Source organism: Haliotis rubra, unplaced genomic scaffold, assembly GCF_003918875.1.
Source record: "Haliotis rubra isolate DU_JTF1 unplaced genomic scaffold, ASM391887v1 Scf276, whole genome shotgun sequence".
Taxonomy (NCBI): Eukaryota; Metazoa; Mollusca; class Gastropoda; order Lepetellida; family Haliotidae; genus Haliotis; species Haliotis rubra.
Window position 1 is genome coordinate 1,116,448 of NW_025766847.1, and position 23,642 is coordinate 1,140,089.

The 23,642-nt window shown below is 43.3% G+C and overlaps 1 protein-coding gene and 1 long non-coding RNA gene across 14 annotated transcripts in view; one reads left to right on the forward strand and one right to left on the reverse strand.

Annotated features, from left to right (window-relative positions):
• Positions 1 to 2,730: 2,730 nt before the first annotated feature.
• On the reverse strand, positions 2,731 to 21,446 carry LOC124280935. Its single transcript, XR_006899798.1, has 3 exons — positions 21,435 to 21,446; positions 19,370 to 19,374; positions 2,731 to 2,854 (listed from the first exon to the last, which is right to left on the reverse strand). It is a non-coding gene; the product is annotated as an uncharacterized LOC124280935 (long non-coding RNA).
• A 321-nt stretch (positions 21,447 to 21,767) lies between these two features.
• LOC124280933 (myosin heavy chain, striated muscle-like) overlaps positions 21,768 to 23,642 on the forward strand; it is a 36,048-nt gene continuing 34,173 nt past the window's right edge. For all 13 annotated transcript variants that reach the window (XM_046716939.1, XM_046716928.1, XM_046716927.1 and 10 more), the window contains exons 1-2: positions 21,768 to 22,104; positions 22,379 to 22,522. In XM_046716939.1, the coding sequence (XP_046572895.1) occupies positions 21,910 to 22,104; positions 22,379 to 22,522 (339 nt within the window). In that variant the 5' untranslated portion in view covers positions 21,768 to 21,909. The remainder of the gene's footprint in view (positions 22,105 to 22,378; positions 22,523 to 23,642) is intronic.

A 23,642-nucleotide genomic window follows, 5' to 3' on the forward strand; every position in this document is an offset into this window, starting at 1 on the left:
ACATGGCAGGGTATAGCAAGACTGTGTGGAAACGTCGCAGTCAGGGACACGTGCAGGCAGGCAGTATATACATGGCAGGGTACAGCAAGACTGTGTGGAAACGTCGTAGTCAGGGACCCATGCAGGCACTCAGTTTATACATGGCAGGGTACAGCAAGAATGTGTGGAAACGTCGTAGTCAGGGACACGTGCAGGCAGTCAGTATATACATGACAGGGTACAGCAAGACTGTGTGGAAACGTCGTAGTCAGGGACATGTGCAGGCAGTCAGTATATACATGACAGGGTACAGCAAGACTGTGTGGAAACGTCGTAGTCAGGGACACGTGCAGGCAGTCAGTATATACATGACAGGGTACAGCAAGACTGTGTGGAAACGTCGTAGTCAGGGACACGTGCAGGCAGTCAGTATATACATGACAGGGTACAGCAAGACTGTGTGGAAACGTCGTAGTCAGGGACACGTGCAGGCAGTCAGGATATACATGGCAGGGTACACCAAGACTGTGTGGAAGCGTCGTAGTCAGGTACACACGTGCAGGCAGGCAGTATATATATGACAGAGTACAGCAAGAATGTGTGGAAACATCGTAGTCAGGACACATGCAGGCAGACAGTATATACATGACGACAGGGTACAGCAAGAATGTGTGGAAACGTCGTAGTCAGGGACACATGCAGTCAGACACATGCAGGCAGCAGTATATATATGACAGGGTACAGCAAGACTGTGTGGAAACGTCGTAGTCAGGACACGTGCAGGCAGTCAGTATATACATGACAGGGGTACAGCAAGAATGTGTGGAAACGTCGTAGCCAGGACAGAAACGTCGTGCAGGCAGTCAGTATATACATGACAGGGTACAGCAAGAATGTGTGGAAACGTCGTAGCCAGGACACGTGCAGGCAGTCAGTATATACATGACAGGGTACAGCAAGACTGTGTGGAAACGTCGTAGCCAGGACACGTGCAGGCAGTCAGTATATACATGACAGGGTACACCAAGACTGTGTGGAAACGTCGTAGTCAGGGACACATGCAGGCAGTCAGTATACACATGACAGGGTACAGCAAGAATGTGTGGAAACGTCGTAGTCAGGTACACGTGCAGGCAGGCAGTATATACATGGCAGGGTACAGCAAGACTGTGTGGAAACGTCGTAGTCAGGGACCCATGCAGGCAGTCAGTATATACATGACAGGGTACAGCAAGACTGTGTGGAAGCGTCGTAGTTAGGGACCCATGCAGGCAGTCAGTATATACATGGCAGGGTATAGCAAGACTGTGTGGAAACGTCGTAGTCAGGGGGACACGTGCAGGCAGGCAGTATATACATGACAGGGTACAGCAAGACTGTGTGGAAACGTCGTAGTCAGGGACACGTGCAGGCAGTCAGTATATACATGACAGGGTACAGCAAGACTGTGTGGAAACGTCGTAGTCAGGGACACGTGCAGGCAGTCAGTATATACATGACAGGGTACAGCAAGACTGTGTGGAAACGTCGTAGTCAGGGACACGTGCAGGCAGTCAGGATATACATGACAGGGTACACCAAGACTGTGTGGAAGCGTCGTAGTCAGGTACACGTGCAGGCAGGCAGTATATATATGACAGAGTACAGCAAGAATGTGTGGAAACATCGTAGTCAGGACACATGCAGGCAGACAGTATATACATGACAGGGTACAGCAAGAATGTGTGGAAACGTCGTAGTCAGGGACACATGCAGTCAGGCAGTATATATATGACAGGGTACAGCAAGACTGTGTGGAAACGTCGTAGTCAGGACAGGTGCAGGCAGTCAGTATATACATGACAGGGTACAGCAAGAATGTGTGGAAACGTCGTAGCCAGGACAGGTGCAGGCAGTCAGTATATACATGACAGGGTACAGCAAGAATGTGTGGAAACGTCGTAGCCAGGACACGTGCAGGCAGTCAGTATATACATGACAGGGTACACCAAGACTGTGTGGAAACGTCGTAGTCAGGACACATGCAGGCAGGCAGTATATACCATTTATATGGCGCCAGATGCACGTTTAGAATACCGTATTATATTCACACTTTACAACAGATACAGATGATCCTTTGACTCATGAATAGAAGTGATACACACTTCAATAATGTGAAGTCTTACGACATCAGATTTCTGATATAAGACAATGTCCCTGACTGAAAATACATTGCAATTGACTATGGGTTAACCCTCTTCTGCGGGAGATGTGTGTTAGTCCTTGTCGTTAACCTTCTTCTACGGGGTATGTAAATTGTCTTTGTTGTTAACCCTGCTCTATGGGAATGTATGTTAATATTTATGAGTAAATCTGTTTGAAACGTCATCAGGATCATGGTACTAGTGTGTGGTACTGATTTACACCAAAAGGTATATTTCCGCGGGCACCCGGTGTCACTGATATTATAAATGATCCATTCATATAGGTTTCATTTTCCGTGTTGCGCCCAATGGTATCTGTTTCGATTGATAGTGGAGACTGGCTATTCTCTATGATTCTCTATATTTATTGAAACATTTATCATCCAAAACTGTGTTGCACTGCAGATCAAACGATATCTCCTAGGAGATATCGTTTTGACGGTAAATTTTGTACAATGCCCTGACGTCCTCAATTACATGAGATCACAATGCTTTGACATCATCAATTACATGACTACAATGCTATGACGTCAAAAACTGATGACTGATCACAATGTCATGACGTTATACACTTAATGACGTCACAATGCTATGACATCGCTCCACTGCAAGTCTAATGGCAGTACCGTGTTCAGAGATGTACATTTATCACTGAAAACTAATGAAGTGTGATCTTTGATGATAAATAGAATCTCACTCTCTTCTCTTCTCATATCAACTCGTGTTGATATAATTGATATCAGTAGACACTTGGGTGAGATTCTCTATATAAGCCAGTCTGAATACATCTTTCTGTAATGGAGTGGAACATGGGAGACGTGATCCCAGAATCTTCCTTGTCTTCATCCTCTACAACATGGCACTGTCAGTCTGTCAATACCATTATGAGATGTAAATCTGACCAAACCAGAGGGCGAGCATTTACATCTACAACTGTATATAAAACCCAGAGTTACACCTACTATTAGCAACTTCTTTCTAACCACATTCCACTGTGATAACATCCAGGGTTCTATCCAGTGATCTGAGCTGATGACGTCACAAAGTGATGTGTCTGTCACGGGAGGTAAACAGAGGGGCTTGTTCAGACTTCCTATTACTGCATGTATATCGCGTGTGTGTGACTATGTAAAGCGTTTCTCAGAGAGACTGCTTGTAAAGAGATGCCGCACTGGCCCAGCATATTAGGGAACGATAACGCGCAGGTAATGAAGCATTAATCGGAATGATTGAGGAATGTATTAATGGCGGTGTGGGTTACTCTGGAATCGTTTTCTTTGATGAGGTGTTGTACGGGCCAGTAAATAGGAATTAGACCTGTAATAATATTGCTATCTTCAATTTGTCTTAATAGCTGATGTAAACTGTGAGTATAAAAAATATAATTGGTTTATGTGAGTGCTTATTTACATACTTGCAAACTTTGATGATGTTCTCGAATCGATATCTATAGTGTGTTTTGTCTCCCATAATGGGAGCGGAAACACATCTATAAAGGCGTATTCCACTACATGAAATGTTAGACTGGCGTCTAATAGAAGACTCGCATGTAGAGTAGATTACACTGAAGACCAAAACCTATTTCTTTGAATGATAACTTCTAATCTCTCAGTGATGAAATCCTCAAATTAGAAGTTGAAAAAGTCGAGATTTTGTGTCTGTCTTCCTGCAGCCTTGCTATTTTTCACTGAACACCGCAGTAAGGTGTTTAAAGAGAGTGTGTTAACAGATCGACAGATACATCAGTGTCACCTGAATCACTAACAGACGCGGAATAGAAGAGGAGGAATCACGCCATTATTTACCAGCTGGTTCATTTACTCCGTTTAGACTAACAGAATGGAGAACATATTTTGCCTACTGTCCCCCGTTTTCTAACTCTCGTTGTGCCCGGAACCATATACTTATAATGCAACGGGCTCACACACTAAGTTTATAACGAAGACGCTTACAACGAACTGATGGATATAACCTAGTGTTTCCTTGGTGCCGGTCATTTGTTGTACATTGTATCATATAACCTTGATGAATATAACAAATATGCTTATAACCAACTGATGGATATAACCCAGAGTTTTCTTGGTGCCGGTCATTTGTTGCACATTGTATCATATAACCTTGATGAATATAACAAATATGCTTACAACGAACTGACGGATATAACCTAGTGTTTCCTTGGTGCCGGTCATTTGTTGCACATTGTATCATATAACCTTGATGAATATAACAAATATGCTTACAACGAACTGAGGGATATAACCTAGTGTTTCCTTGGTGCCGGTCATTTGTTGTACATTGTATCATATAACCTTGATGAATATAACAAATATGCTTATAACGAACTGAGGGATATAACCTAGTGTTTCCTTGGTGCCGGTCATTTGTTGTACATTGTATCATATAACCTTGATGAATATAACAAATATGCTTACAACGAACTGACGGATATAACCCAGAGTTTCCTTGGTGCCGGTCATTTGTTGTACATTGTATCATATAAGTGATGAATATAACAAATATGCTTACAACGAACTGACGGATATAACCTAGAGTTTCCTTGGTGCCGGTCATTTGTTGCACATTGTATCATATAACCTTGATGAATATAACAAAATATGCTTACAACGAACTGACGGATATAAACCTAGTGTTTCCTTGGTGCCGGTCATTTGTTGCACATTGTATCATATAACCTTGATGAATATAACAAATATGCTTACAACGAACTGAGGGATATAACCCAGAGTTTCCTTGGTGCCGGTCATTTGTTGTACATTGTATCATATAACCTTGATGAATATAACAAATATGCTTACAACGAACTGAGGGATATAACCTAGTGTTTCCTTGGTGCCGGTCATTTGTTGCACATTGTATCATATAACCTTGATGAATATAACAAATATGCTTACAACGAACTGAGGGATATAACCCAGAGTTTCCTTGGTGGTGCCGGTCATTTGTTGCACATTGTATCATATAACCTTGATGAATATAACAAATATGCTTACAACGAACTGACGGATATAACCTAGTGTTTCCTTGGTGCCGGTCATTTGTTGCACATTGTATCATATAACCTTGATGAATATAACAAATATGCTTACAACGAACTGATGGATATAACCCAGAGTTTCCTTGGTGCCGGTCATTTGTTGTACATTGTATCATATAACCTTGATGAATATAACAAATATGCTTACAACGAACTGACGGATATAACCTAGTGTTTCCTTGGTGCCGGTCATTTGTTGTACATTGTATCATATAACCTTGATGAATATAACAAATATGCTTATAATGAACTGACGGATATAACCTAGTGTTTCCTTGGTGCCGGTCATTTGTTGCACATTGTATCATATAACCTTGATGAATATAACAAATATGCTTATAATGAACTGACGGATATAACCTAGAGTTTCCTTGGTGCCGGTCATTTGTTGCACATTGTATCATATAACCTTGATGAATATAACAAATATGCTTATAATGAACTGACGGATGTAACCTAGTGTTTCCTTGGTGCCGGTCATTTGTTGCACATTGTATCATATAACCTTGATGAATATAACAAATATGCTTACAACGAACTGACGGATATAACCCAGAGTTTCCTTGGTGCCGGTCATTTGTTGCACATTGTATCATATAACCTTGATGAATATAACAAATATGCTTACAACGAACTGACGGATATAACCTAGTGTTTCCTTGGTGCCGGTCATTTGTTGTACATTGTATCATATAACCTTGATGAATATAACAAATATGCTTACAACGAACTGAGGGATATAACCTAGTGTTTCCTTGGTGCCGGTCATTTGTTGTACATTGTACCATATAACCTTGATGAATATAACAAATATGCTAACAATGAATGATGGATATAACCCAGAGTTCCCTTGGTGCCGGTCATTTGTTGCACATTGTATCATATAACCTTGATGAATATAACAAATATGCTAACAACGAACTGAGGGATATAACCCAGAGTTTCCTTGGTGCCGGTTATTTGTTGTACATTGTATCATATAACCTTGATGAATATAACAAATATGCTTATAACGAACTGACGGATATAACCCAGAGTTTCCTTGGTGCCGGTCATTTGTTGTACATTGTATCATGTAACCTTGATGAATATAACAAATATGCTTACAACGAACTGACGGATATAACCTAGTGTTTCCTTGGTGCCGGTCATTTGTTGTACATTGTATCACATAGCATTAACGAATATACCAAATATGCTTATGACAAACTGATGGATATGGCGAACCCACTTTGTGGTCCCTCTGACACACCCTCTGTCAACGACATTGTTTATGTGTATCACGAACAATATGATCTCTGAGCTTCTCATGTGTAAAGGATGGCATATCAAAACTTCCACCAGCACATGTGGCTGTTCAAACTAGCAACAAACATTAGAAGGCAAGTGATTAACTAGGTTATGTTCTGACACTCTCAATCAACAATTGTAAAACAGTTACTAGGGTGGTTGCCTTTGAAGTGGATATATTCTGTTTATAAAACGCGACGACTAGAGTTAGAAAACTCAGTATTAATAAAGGTAATAAGGCATAGGACTATCTACGGTTGAATTGAAATATAACTAGCGGCCCTTTCAGTTCGTTATAAACGTAGTTCATTGCATATAAAAACGTTATTGTTATTATTCAGGAGTTGCAATTAAAACAACCAATTAGATATATATCCTTATCGTTATACTATTAGATCAATATACTAATTATAGATCCATATGTTGTGTTGATGAATCTATTTTACGACTGACAGTGATAAACCGTGGCCAACTTGGCGGTATGTTTGTAGTAACGGTTGTTGCACGGCTCTGACTTGATGCCTCTCACTCCTGAACCAAAGGTCTTGCACCATCGAAACTGGGGCAGAAACCCCATTAAACATACAGGGTGCCTACTTAGCTGTCGGCTTGAAACACAAACACGGAGTAGAGACATTGTAGTGATGCCGTACGTTTCGTTATACTATAGAGCAGAATACAGAGGTGTTTAACACACGCAATGCTATTAAAGTACATTTACACACGTGGACATAACCTAAAACATGAGAGAGGTTGTTATCAGTTATGTTTTAGACCCTGTATATGACTTACCCCTTATCATGGCAGTCTGCCTCACCTACAGTTCATGAGGGGTAACTGATAAGAGCCTTGCATAAAACACTTAACCTAAAGACATTAAAACGAAGTATTTTACATTATCCCCATTCACACTGATACTCTTTGCGAACTATGTTATACAGATTTTATCAAGATTTCCAAGACGTTCTTCTCTTGACTGGCTAAAACAGATGCTATGGCGGTAACGGCCAGCTGGCAGTATGGCAGTATGATCCAGATCAGAAGAATAAAGAGGATTCTGAAGTAGCTGAAAGCCACACTGTATATTAGAATGACTGATTGTATGAAAGAGCACACTTTTTGTCTTAATTTCAGCCTGCAATTGCAGCATGAAACGCTCTATTTAGTGTGTGGCCCCTCCGAAGGTAACCCACCTTGATGACACCCCCTTCATCCCAGAACCCAGAAGCCATACCTATTCCAGCTGTTGGTACCGCATGCGTTCTTTGTGCCCCCTTTACGACTGAAAGTGGAGAGTATATTTTGCTCACTGTCCTCCTAGGTTGCCCTGAACCATGTACGTGTAGGCCATGTAAACCCTGCTAATGACCACCATGGTGGTGATGTCAAATGCTTCCACTGTTTTGATTGCTGTCTGGTGTTTGAAACGTAGATTTCATCCAAATTCATAAACCATCCAAATTCACAAAGATTTTACTGGCTCAGCTTTAAAGAGGGCTAGAATATCGCAAGACTTGATAAGACGTCCAAAGATTGGAAATCAAACGAGCTGCTACTGTCTTCATTGCCAAGTTTTCTTTGGTAATGGAATGCATTCTCTCCACAGAGGTGTCAGAAGACTGAACACCCCATATACACATACTGGTTATACACGAGGTCTCAGACTTCTGAACAACTCATACACACAGGCATAGCATATACAGCGTCTCAGACGTCTGAACAGCTCATACACACAGACATAGCATACATAGCGTCTTAGACGTCTGAACAGCTCATACACACAGACATAGCATACATAGCGTCTCAGACGTCTGAACAGCTCATACACACAGACATAGCATACATAGCGTCTCAGACGTCTGAACAGCTCATACACACAGGCATAGCATACATAGAATCTCAGACGTCTGAACAGCTCATACACACAGACATAGCATACATAGCGTCTCAGACGTCTGAACAGCTCATACACACAGACATAGCATATATAGCGTCTCAGACGTCTGAACAGCTCATACACACAGACATAGCATACATAGAATCTCAGACGTCTGAACAGCTCATACACACAGGCATAGCATACATAGAATCTCAGACGTCTGAACAGCTCATACACACAGACATAGCATACATAGAATCTCAGACGTCTGAACAGCTCATACACAGACACAGCATACACAGCGTCTCAGACGTCTGAACAGCTCATACACACAGGCAAAGCATATACAGCGTCTCAGACGTCTGAACAGCTCATACACACAGACACAGCATACATAGAATCTCAGACGTCTGAACAACTCATACACACAGACACAGCATACACAGCGTCTCAGACGCCTGAACAGCTCATACACACAGGCATAGCATACACAGCGTCTCAGACGTCTGAACAGCTCATACACACAGGCATAGCATACACAGCGTCTCAGACGTCTGAACAACTCATACACACAGACACAGCATACACAGCGTCTCAGACACACTGAACAGCTCATACACACAGGCATAGCATACACAGCGTCTCAGACGTCTGAACAGCTCATACACACAGGCATAGCATACACAGCGTCTCAGACGTCTGAACAACTCATACACACAGACACAGCATACACACCGTCTCAGACACACGAACAGCTCATACACACAGACATAGCATATATAGCGTCTCAGACACCTGAACAGCTCATACACACAGACATAGTATATATAGCGTCTCAGACGTCAGAACAGCTCATACACACAGACATAGCATACAAAGCGTCTCAGACGTCTGAACAACTCATACACACAGGCATAGCATACATAGAATCTCAGACGTCTGAACAACTCATACACACAGGCATAGCATACATAGAATCTCAGACGTCTGAACAGCTCATACACACAGACATAGCATACATAGAATCTCAGACGTCTGAACAGCTCATACACACAGGTACAGCGTCTCAGACGTCTGAACAACTCATACACACAGACATAGCATACATAGCGTCTCAGACGTCTGAACAGCTCATACACACAGGCATAGCATACATAGAATCTCAGACGTCTGAACAGCTCATACACACAGGCATAGCATACACAGCGTCTCAGACGTCTGAACAGCTCTCACACACACAGACATAGCATACACAGCGTCTCAGACGTCTGAACAGCTCATACACACAGGCATAGCATACAGAGCGTCTCAGACGTCTGAACAGCTCATACACACACAGACACAGCATACACAGCGTCTCAGACACACGAACAGCTCATACACACAGACATAGCATATATAGCGTCTCAGACACCTGAACCGCTCATACACACAGACATAGCATATATAGCGTCTCAGACACCTGAACAGCTCATACACACAGACATAGCATATATAGCGTCTCAGACGTCTGAACAGCTCATACACACAGGCATAGCATACACAGCGTCTCAGACGTCTGAACAGCTCATACACACAGGCATAGCATATACAGCGTCTCAGACACACGAACAGCTCATACACACAGACACAGCGTCTCAGACGCCTGAAAAGCTCATACACACAGGCATAGCATACATAGCGTCTCAGACGTCTGAACAGCTCATACACACAGGCATAGCATACATAGAATCTCAGACGTCTGAACAGCTCATACACACAGACATAGCATACATAGAATCTCAGACGTCTGAACAGCTCATACACACAGACAGCATACACAGCGTCTCAGACGTCTGAACAACTCATACACACAGGCATAGCATACACAGCGTCTCAGACGTCTGAACAGCTCATACACACAGGCATAGCATACACAGCGTCTCAGACGTCTGAACAGCTCATACACACAGGCATAGCATACACAGCGTCTCAGACGTCTGAACAGCTCATACACACAGACACAGCATACACAGCGTCTCAGACACACGAACAGCTCATACACACAGGCATAGCATACATAGCGTCTCAGACGTCTGAACAGCTCATACACACAGGCATAGCATACACAGCGTCTCAGACGTCTGAACAGCTCATACACACAGACACAGCATACACAGCGTCTCAGACGTCTGAACAGCTCATACACACAGACATAGCATACACAGCGTCTCAGACGTCTGAACAGCTCATACACACAGGCATAGCATACACAGCGTCTCAGACGTCTGAACAGCTCATACACACAGACATAGCATACACACCGTCTCAGACGTCTGAACAGCTCATACACACAGACATAGCATAGCATATATAGCGTCTCAGACACCTGAACAGCTCATACACACAGGCATAGCATACATAGAATCTCAGACGTCTGAACAGCTCATACACACAGACATAGCATACACAGCGTCTCAGACGTCTGAACAGCTCATACACACAGACATAGCATACACAGCGTCTCAGACGTCTGAACAGCTCATACACACAGGCATAGCATACACAGCGTCTCAGACGTCTGAACAGCTCATACACACAGACATAGCATACACAGCGTCTCAGACGTCTGAACAGCTCATACACACAGGCATAGCATACACAGCGTCTCAGACGTCTGAACAGCTCATACACACAGGCATAGCATACACAGCGTCTCAGACGTCTGAACAACTCATACACACAGACACAGCATACACACCGTCTCAGACACACGAACAGCTCATACACACAGATATAGCACATATAGCGTCTCAGACACCTGAACAGCTCATACACACAGGCATAGCATACATAGAATCTCAGACGTCTGAACAACTCATACACACAGGCATAGCATACATAGAATCTCAGACGTCTGAACAGCTCATACACACAGACATAGCATACATAGAATCTCAGACGTCTGAACAGCTCATACACACAGACACAGCATACACAGCGTCTCAGACGTCTGAACAGCTCATACACACAGGCATAGCATACACAGCGTCTCAGACGTCTGAACAGCTCACACACAGACACAGCATACACAGAATCTCAGACGTCTGAACAGCTCATACACACAGACATAGCATACACAGCGTCTCAGACGTCTGAACAAGCTCATACACACAGACACAGCATACACAGCGTCTCAGACGTCTGAACAGCTCATACACACAGGCATAGCATACACAGCGTCTCAGACGTCTGAACAGCTCATACACACAGGCATAGCATACACAGCGTCTCAGACGTCTGAACAGCTCATACACACAGGCACAGCATACACAGCGTCTCAGACACCTGAACAGCTCATACACACAGACATAGCATATATATAGAACAGTCTCATATAGCGTCTCAGAACAGCTCATACACACAGACATAGCATACAGCGTCTAGAACGTCACACAGACGTAGCGTCTCAGACGTCTGAACAACTCATACACACAGGCATAGCATACATAGAATCTCAGACGTCTGAACAACTCATACACACAGGCATAGCATACATAGAATCTCAGACGTCTGAACAGCTCATACACACAGACATAGCATACATAGAATCTCAGACGTCTTAACAGCTCATACACACAGGCACAGCGTCTCAGACGTCTGAACAACTCATACACACAGACATAGCATACATAGCGTCTCAGACGTCTGAACAACTCATACACACAGGCATAGCATACATAGAATCTCAGACGTCTGAACAGCTCATACACACAGGCATAGCATACACAGCGCCTCAGACGTCTGAACAGCTCATACACACAGACACAGCATACACAGCGTCTCAGACACACGAACAGCTCATACACACAGATATAGCACATATAGCGTCTCAGACACCTGAACAGCTCATACACACAGACATAGCATATATAGCGTCTCAGACGTCTGAACAGCTCATACACACAGGCATAGCATACACAGCGTCTCAGACGTCTGAACAGCTCATACACACAGGCATAGCATACACAGCGTCTCAGACGTCTGAACATCTCATACACACAGACATAGCATACACAGGGTCTCAGACGTCTGAACAGCTTATACACACAGGCATAGCATACACAGCGTCTCAGACGTCTGAACAGCTCATACACACAGACACAGCATACACAGCGTCTCAGACACACGAACAGCTCATACACACAGACATAGCATATATAGCGTCTCAGACACCTGAACCGCTCATACACACAGACATAGCATATATAGCGTCTCAGACACCTGAACAGCTCATACACACAGACATAGCATATATAGCGTCTCAGACGTCTGAACAGCTCATACACACAGGCATAGCATACACAGCGTCTCAGACGTCTGAACAGCTCATACACACAGGCATAGCATACACAGCGTCTCAGACGTCTGAACAGCTCATACACACAGACACAGCGTCTCAGACGTCTGAACAGCTCATACACACAGGCATAGCATACATAGCGTCTCAGACGTCTGAACAGCTCATACACACAGGCATAGCATACATAGAATCTCAGACGTCTGAACAGCTCATACACACAGACATAGCATACATAGAATCTCAGACGTCTGAACAGCTCATACACACAGACATAGCATACACAGCGTCTCAGACGTCTGAACAGCTCATACACACAGGCATAGCATACACAGCGTCTCAGACGTCTGAACAGCTCATACACACAGGCATAGCATACAGAAGCGTCTCAGACGTCAGCGTCTCAGACGTCTGAACAGCTCATACACACAGGCACACACACATACACAGCGTCTCAGACGTCTGAACAGCTCATACACACAGACATAGCATACATAGCATAGCGTCTCAGACGTCTGAACAGCTCATACACACAGGCATAGCATACACAGCGTCTCAGACGTCTGAACAGCTCATACACACAGGCATAGCATACACAGCGTCTCAGACGTCTGAACAGCTCATACACACAGACATAGCATACACAGCGTCTCAGACGTCTGAACAGCTCATACACACAGACATAGCATATATAGCGTCTCAGACACACTGAACAGCTCATACACACAGACATAGCATATATAGCGTCTCAGACGTCTGAACAGCTCATACACACAGGCATAGCATACACAGCGTCTCAGACGTCTGAACAGCTCATACACACAGACATAGCATACACAGCGTCTCAGACGTCTGAACAGCTCATACACACAGACATAGCATATACAGCGTCTCAGACGTCTGAACAGCTCATACACACAGGCATAGCATACATAGCGTCTCAGACGTCTGAACAGCTCATACACACAGACATAGCATACACAGCGTCTCAGACGTCTGAACAGCTCATACACACAGGCACAGCATACACAGCACAGCGTCTCAGACGTCTGAACAGCTCATACACACAGGCATAGCATACATAGAATCTCAGACGTCTGAACAGCTCATACACACAGGCATAGCATACACAGCGTCTCAGACGTCTGAACAGCTCATACACACAGACATAGCATACATAGAATCTCAGACGTCTGAACAGCTCATACACACAGGCATAGCATACATAGAATCTCAGACGTCTGAACAGCTCATACACACAGGCATAGCATACACAGCGTCTCAGACGTCTGAACAGCTCATACACACAGGCATAGCATACACAGCGTCTCAGACGTCTGAACAGCTCATATACACACATATATAGCACATATAGCGTCTCAGACACACGAACAGCTCATACACACAGACATAGCATATATAGCGTCTCAGACGTCTGAACAGCTCATACACACAGGCATAGCATACACAGCGTCTCAGACGTCTGAACAGCTCATACACACAGGCATAGCATACACAGCGTCTCAGACGTCTGAACAGCTCATACACACAGGCATAGCATATACAGCGTCTCAGACGTCTGAACAGCTCATACACACAGGCATAGCATACACAGCGTCTCAGACGTCTGAACAGCTCATACACACAGGCATAGCATATACAGCGTCTCAGACGTCTGAACAGCTCATACACACAGACACAGCGTCTCAGACGTCTGAACAACTCATACACACAGGCATAGCATACATAGAATCTCAGACGTCTGAACAGCTCATACACACAGGCATAGCATACATAGCGTCTTAGACGTCTGAACAGCTCATGCACACAGGCATAGCATACATAGAATCTCAGACGTCTGAACAGCTCAAACACACAGGCATAGCATACATAGAATCTCAGACGTCTGAACAACTCATACACACAGGCATAGCATACATAGAATCTCAGACGTCTGAACAGCTCATACACACAGACATAGCATACATAGAATCTCAGACGTCTGAACAGCTCATACACACAGACACAGCGTCTCAGACGTCTGAACAACTCATACACACAGACATAGCATACATAGCGTCTCGGACACCTGAACAACTCATACACACAGACACAGCGTCTCAGACACCTGAACAGCTCATACACACAGACATAGCATATATAGCGTCTTAGACGTCTGAACAGCTCAAACACACAGAAAGGTTTACACATGGCGTCTTAGACACCAGAACAGCTCCTACACACAGAAAGGTATACACATGGCGTCTTAGACACCAGGACATCTCCTACACACAGAAGAGGTTTACACATGGCGTCTTAGACACCAGGATACCTCCTACACACAAAGAGGTTTACACATGGCGTCGTAGACACCAACACACCTCCTACACACAGAAAGGTTTACACATGGCGTCTTAGACACCAGGACACCCGCTACACACAGAAAGGTTTACACATGGCGTCTTAGACACCAGGACATTTCCTACACACAGAAAGTTTTACACATGGCGTATCAGACATAAGGACACCTCTTACACACAGAAAGGTTTACACATGGCATCTTAGATACCAGTACAGCTTCTACACAGAAAGGTTTTCACCTGGCGTCTTTGACACCAGGACATCTCCTACACACAGAAAGTTTTTCAACTGGCGTCTTAGACACCAGGACACCTCCTACACACAGAAAGGTCTACACATGGCGTCTCAAACACCAGGACACCCCCAACACACAGACTTGTTTACACATGGCGCCTTAGACACCAAGACAGCTCCAACACACAGAAAGGTTAACATATTGCGTCTCAGACACCAGGACAGCTCCTACACAGTGAAAGGTTTACACATGGCGTATCAGACACAAGGACACTTCTTACACACTGAAAGGTTTACACATGGCGTCTTAGACACCAAGACACCTCCTACATACAGAAAGGTTTACACATGACGTCTTAGGCACCAGGACAGCTCCTACATACAGAAAGGTTTACACATGGCGTCTTAGACACCTGGATACCCCCTACACACAGAAAGGTTTACACATGGAGTCTCAGACACCAGGACATCTCCTACACACAGAAAGTTTTTCAACTGGCGTCTTAGACACCAGGACATCTCCTACACACAGAAAGGTTTACACATGGCGTCTTAGACAGCAGGACACCTCCTACACACAGAAAGGTTTACACATGGCGTCTTAGATACCAGGACATCTCCTACACACAGAAAGGTTTACACACAGAAAGGACATCTTCTACACATGGCGTCTTAGGACATCTCCTACACACAGAAAGGACATCTTCCTACACACAGAAAGGTTTACACTCCCTACACACAGAAAGGGCGTCTTAGACACCAGGACATCTCCTCCTATGGCGTCTTAGACACAGACATCTCCTACACACAGAAAGGTTAACACATGGCGTCTTAGACACCAGGACACCACTACACACAGAAAGGTTTACACATGGCGTCTTAGACACCAGGACATCTCCTACACACGTATCAGACAGAAAGAGGTTTACACATGGCGTCTTAGACACCAGGACATCTGGCCTACACACAGAAAGGTTTACACATGGCGACACCCCAACACACAGACTTAGACACCAGGACAGCTCCAACACACAGAAAGGTTAACTGCGTCTCAGACACCAGGACAGAAAGGTTTACACATGGCATGACACGTCTTAGACACCAGGACATGGCTCTTACACTACATACAGAAAGGTTTACACATGGCGTCTTAGGCACCAGGACAGACACAGAAAGGTTTACACATGGCGTCTTAGACACCTGGATACCCCCTACACACAGAAAGGTTTACACATGGAGTCTCAGACACCAGGACATCTCCTACACACAGAAAGTTTTTCAACTGGCGTCTTAGACACCAGGACATCTCCTACACACAGAAAGGTTTACACATGGCGTCTTAGACACCAGGACACCTCCTACACACAGAAAGGTTTACACATGGCGTCTTAGATACCAGGACATCTCCTACACACAGAAAGGTTTACACATGGCGTCTTAGACACTAGGACATCTTCTACACACAGAAAGGTTTACACATGGCGTCTTAGACACCAGGACATCTCCTACACACAGAAAGATTAACACATGGCGTCTTAGGCACCAGGACATCTCCTACACACAGAAAGGTTTACACATGGCGCCTTAGACACCAGGACATCTCCTACACACAGAAAGGTTTACACATGGCGTCTTAGACACCAGGACATCTCCTACACACAGAAAGGTTAACACATGGCGTCTTAGACACCAGGACATCTCCTACCCACAGAAAGGTTAACACATGGCGTCTTAGACACCAGGACATCTCCTACACACAGATAGAGTTACACATCCATTTAAACATGATGATATTTACTTCCCAGTCGTGTGTCAGTGTATCGGGGCGAGGTAGATAGTAAATGGCGTGTACAGGCTCAGCTAACATATAACAGGTGCGTAAGATCAGCGAATATTTCTCAGATTCTCTGGAGGTCCATCTCGCCCACCATCTCATCGTACCACGTCGTGGTTACAGGTTGATGTAGGGCCTCCTCGCATGTCGGTGTCGGGAAACATCGGCATCGTTTCAATCAGACGGGTTTTTTCACCTGTTTGAGTAAAATTATCCTTTGATATAAGAAATCCGAAAACACCTTGGATTAAATAGATAGGTCTCTAAATATAGCAATGTTTCAGATTATACAACTGAGGTTATGTTGACACTGTTTATTGAATTGATGGGAGTGTAATTAAAGACGTCCTTTTGACGTTATGTCTGTGTGAAATATAGAAAGTTATGATTTGTCTTGAATGAATAACATGAGAGTATCCAGTAAGGATATGCTTATGAACAGTGGTGTCATTGGCGATACTGGCTCAATGTATAAACCTGTGTAAAGGTAGGAAAAGCTGACAAATGCCTTAATGTGTTTTTGTACTGTCAAAATTTGAAATTTAATGGGTTTAAGAAAACGAACAAGAATCACTAAGGCCATAACAGTAGTAACCATGCATGTGTCAACGGAAGCAGTGTATCATCATCAACACTGACGGTGCACCAGACATGCTTAATTACGTTCATATTAAACGTGCCTGTTATTTTCTGTCAGTAACCATGAATAATCTACCTGATAATTACGAGTCCTTTTCAGTATTACGAATAGCATGTTAGTGCCCAACAAGAGAGGGTTAAACTAGTTTGCCAGCTTCATGGGAGCACATTGTTCTAGCTCAAACAATCCGATTATGTTTGCGGGTGCACGTTCTAGTCTATACACGCCACACACTATCTGCATCAAGGTGCAAGTGCACGTTCTAGTCTGTACATGCCACACACTGTCTGTGTCAAGGTGCAAGTGCACGTTCTAGTCTGTACACGCCACACACTGTCTGCGTCAAGGTGCAAGTGCACGTTCTAGTCTGTACACGCCACACACTGTCTGCGTCAAGGTGTGAGTGCATGTTCTAATCTGTACACGCCACACACTGTCTGCGTCAAGGTGCAAGTACACGTTCTAGTCTGTACACGCCACACAGTGTCTGCGTCAAAATGCAAGTGCACGTTCTAGTCTATACACGCCATACACTGTCTGCATCAAGGTGTGAGTGCATGTTCTAGTCTATATACGCCACACACTGTCTGTGTCAAGGTGTGAGTGCACGTTCTAGTCTGTGCACGCCATACACTGTCTGCATGAAGGTGTGAGTGCACGTTCTAGTCTGTACACACCACACACACAAATCACATGCTGTCTTCATGACAGTGCATGTTCTAGCTATAACAATTGACAACCTGTCTGTGTCAAGGTGCGAGTGCACGTTCTGCCGGTGCAACGTACGTGCTGTCTGCGTGAAGGTGCTCTTCCACGGATGATGCCTAGCGTCGTGGTACAACACAACCTCCGGGCGTTCCTACATCTGACTAACTTCCCAACAGTCAGTCTCTCATGCTTTCGTTACCGCCCATGTGCTATTCAGGTTGAATAAACGATTGAAAAAGTGTTTAAAGAACAATTAGCTTGTGAGGAGTATATCGGAGTCTGAAGGAGAGGCGTGTGTCTCTTTGCTAAACAAGCTCCAAAAATATTCTCAAGTAGCTCAATTTCTCAGTAGCAAAATATTGAACTAAAACTCCGAATTCCTTGACGATAATCAACACCATTACACAATCCATCATTTTGTAAAATACAATTCAACGAAATAAAAAAGAAATCGGAAACCGACAGGCATCTGCTAAGTGTATGTCAAGGTGGAATCGAGAGTGGGTGTAAGACTGTCTGATCATGAAAGGGGCATCTAACGACTGTTCTGAGAATATATAGATAGCATTGGTTCCATATAAAGTTCCAGCAACTCCATGCCAGTGTAGTATTTAGCTAGCCCATGACACGAGAGCGAATGCTCAGTCCAATCTGCACCGCCATATAAGGGCATAGGCTACCACGGTTCCATGTTGTAAGGTAGGCAAACTTTGTGCTGTTATCTCCAGTCCTGCAGTATACCGAGTCACTGGATCCCTGCCTGTAAGATACATACACATCCCATCTCGACTCCGACCTCACGTTGCCATGGAAACCAGAACCTATTGCCATTCACAAGCCGGCCTGCATCACTTAGGCTGGTGATACTAAATCTTGTGAAGGTGTGGATGAATTTATCACCGAGAAAACAACAGGCATGAGACAACCGTACGGTCACACTGTGTATTGTCTTAGCTTCCTAGTTAAATAGATAGAAAAATGTTGTGCTAATGGACGGTAACGTACACACTCCTAAATACATTTATCAGTTTTGTTTGAACTGATGTCCACTGAGTTTAGACTTGTATATAATAGTGGGGCGGGGGGGGGGGGGAGGGGGGGGACTGGGTTAGGGAGAAATAGGGGGGAGGCACAGTCACACAGTTATGACAAAGTGGTTATTTCATAACAAAATATAAAATGCACCTTTCACTTTACAGGGACGGTCATGAAAAAATATGATCAAGGTCCAGGGCAGGGTCACCAAACTATGCTTCATCTCGTGATGGATTTGCTTTTCTAATCCGTCAATATGTTTGAATATTAAAACGCTAGTGATATTTTTAAAAAACACACCAAAACAACCCAGAACAAAACAAAACAAACAAACAAACCCTAATCTCCACTGCATTAATGTTGCATAAATGTAAAACTGTCAATAAAACGAGCGCAACGCCAAATGATTAGATCTGGGTGGTAATCTAAATTGACACGTATTATGATTAACGCCGACACACAATGCGCTAATTGAATAGCGGCCCCCACAGGGTTATGCCTCACGCCTGAATGCCCGGCGTCCCATGGGGGTCTACGGTGCAGAGGTCGAGTGCACACGCACACACATCACCCCCGCTCCTTCCAACTGGTTGCTGGCTCAGCCTATCTGCCTAGCCGAAGAGGGCAGTCATAGCCGCGCTAACACATGCCACGGATTCCCGGACTTTCCTTATACAGAAGCACCTACGTATTAAGTTACATATTTTCTGATTGGGTAGGATCTTTTTCTGGACCAATCAGAAATACGTTTGCATAATGACACGTCTGAGAATTATAATGAGTGGTATAAATTGGATGTTCCCGTGTATCTCCACAGAACAGCTTTTGAACGTAAGTACATGGATTGTGGTGTGTGTGTCTCTCTATCCTATCAAACATTCATTCTGTTTTCCCTTTTCTCTCACTACTATTACGTCATCACCTTCACATCAACATTTAACAGCTGTATTTCAAATTGGTAAACTTAAAAACTTCTGTTTCAATTGAAAAACTTTACTTTCTCGAATGACCCTTGACCTTCAAGTGCACTTACAGCTCCCAAAAGCATATCACCATCTACCTTAGTGTTAAACACACACGATTCCTTTCAACATCGTCTGCATCATAACATCCCTTGCACGAGCAGCTTGATCCTAACATAACGTAAGCGGATTTTCATTTTTGTGTGTGGACCCACTGTCTGTTGGAGATGTGGTGTGTGTTTCAAATCCTGGATGTGTTAATATCCATATTGGGATCTCCGGATGCTGTGGAGCGTCAGGCATCGGCGGATGGATATACTCTCTATCCTATGGATCGCGAGGATGTCCCTGGAACACAGTGTGTGACCATTCCCAGGATTGTACTTCGATCAGTGACATGCATGGATTCTCACAGCGACTGGGGGCATTAAATAATACTTATTTATGAGTGATTATGCTTCTAAAAATGTGCTTGCAAATGTACATGGTGTATTATTCATGTTTCGTTATTAGTATATCCTTATTTAATTTTAATAGCTTCAAGTACATGTTTTTTCTGGTATGCATTTTGATTACGTTTATATATTGACAGAGTACATGTAAGAGATTAATAGTACATGTGACAGATTCACAAACCTTATAGGCTTCTTGCTAAATTAGATGTCGCAGTTACCGCACCAACGACATATATGTTAAATCAAAATCTTGTAATGATATTCCACTAACACCAGCTGGTATTGTCGATTAACAAGTTCCTTGTTCGAAAGAAATCTTATATGAGTCATCCAGTAGTTTCTATATCGCATGTGAAAGGGTGGGTTTGGGTTGTGTAGACGCCCTCGCTTTAAGATGATGTCTATAAGTTGGTAATACCGTGCTGCATGTCATTGGAATGTGCTTTTAACATAAAACATTGACATACGTGTTACATCAACATCAACTATCAACATTCATTTACGTGTTTACAAAAACATAAACGTCATTCATTTTATATCCCGTTTGGAACCACTGAACGTTCAAAAGAAATATCAAAAGGACACATGGCAATGATGAAGACAGTATCTCTCTTTCACTCTCTCTCTCTCTCTCACACACACACACACACACTCACTTTAACTCTCTCTCACACACACACACACACACTTACTTTAACTATACACAAATCCAATTAAAATTGAATGACAATTCGATGTGCGTTAATGTTACATGTATTTGATTAAAAAACAGTTGTTGGGCCTACATTACTTAGCCTTGACCTTGTGCTTCAGCTGCTGGATCTCTAGAGCTGTTCTGCCAGTCTCCAGTAGGCCTACTGTGGTGAAGAGTTCTCAGTCGGCAGACTCGACACTTCGCACTTTCAGTGCAAACTTTCGGCAGAAGTAGGAGCTTGTCGCCACCACATCTTCCAAGATGTCTTTTGATCCTAACGATCCCGATATGGAGTACCTTGCGGTAGATCGCAAGAAGTTGATGAAAGAACAGACCCAGACCTTTGACGGTAAAAAGGCCTGCTGGATTCCTGATGACAAGGAAGGATTTGTGGCTTGTGAGATTGAGAGCACAAAAGGAGAGGAAATCACCGTTCGGCAGAATTCTAATAACGCGGTAAATATGATTTAAGTTGTATTCATGATCCATGTAGTGCTAGACCGTGGGTTTTAATCCCTTACTTAACACTGAGATCCCTGCTTGAATATGGGACACATGGTTGTACTATTATGTAGGTAACCAGGTGTATTTTTCTGAATTTGTTGATACACAAAGAAAGGTCTTTTGGTATGGCATTTGAATAACACTGGATTCTTACACGTCTTCAAAGATAAAAGCAAAACTAAAAAGATGCATGTATTTATGATAATGTGTTCCGTCCCCTCAACAGCAAAGAACTGTCAAGAAGGATGACGTCATGCAGATGAATCCCCCTAAGTTCGAGAAGATCGACGACATGGCTAACTTGACCTATCTTAATGAGGCTGCCGTTTTGTACAACTTGAGAGCTAGATACACCGCTTCCCTGATCTACGTAAGTACTCACTGATGCCACCTCAACTCATGTGACTTGCTCAGACAGAACTTTGCCTATGCTATGTTACTTCATGCTGGACATATTACGTCCCTGGAAAAGGTGATTAGGTGAAAATGTCATTATCAGTTTGGAAATGGAACTGTTGACTGAAGGACAATGTTTTTCAGGTGCTATTAATCTGAATGACACGCTATCAGACTGAGACACTGATACTATTTACGGTACAAATCAAATGATTCTTAGTTGAAGCATGTATGAAACTAGCAGGTATATCTGTTGTCCCATCGTAGTGAGGATATCATCTCGCATCATGGATGTCTATGTCAAGATGTATCTAATGCTAACAGGCGCCTTTTGTCACAAAACTATCCTTACGGTACAACCTAAATTCATACACTAAGATGTATGAAAGTCAAAGTCCTAAGGTCGCTTACTGGAACCAGACTCTGAAATTCCGATTCCAAAGTAGGTTTTTCACTAACATTAGGTATACACTGTAGTTAGTGTTGTTAGCTGTTAGTGATTCATCGCCCTACTGATTATATACCTGATCCAAACGTTGACGTAATGTCATATTGACATTGCCTGAAAATAGTGCATGAAACATTAATTAGATTATGTAGAAACGTTACAGAAACGTTTGAATAATGTTCTTTTACAATATGAATCCTGCTTTAAAGAAATATACATTTTGAAATGTTCAAACAAGCTAATGATGCGAACACATGTATGATTGTAAGTTTGCGATTCATGGACCTGCTCGAAACTATGGCCTGAAAGACGATATTCTGGGGTGATTCTGCAGATGCGCGGAGCGTGTGGTGCTATTTTTGGCACCATCTGCCTTCGACCTTCAAAGTCCTTGAAACCTTGGCAGCTTCACTTGCCCGGAATGTTCGAACGCATTTAGATATGTAGAATGTGACTCCTCCTTTTAGCCAAGGTTTTCAGATAGAATATACATTGCTGTTTCACGTTTTCAACCAATATTTACATTGCATCTCCAAGTATAAAGCATAGTTGTCTCTCGTATAAACTATGTTTACTTTATCACGATAAGTTTTAATAAAGATACAATGTATTTTGCGCTGATATGTATGATTTGCATCGTAAATAA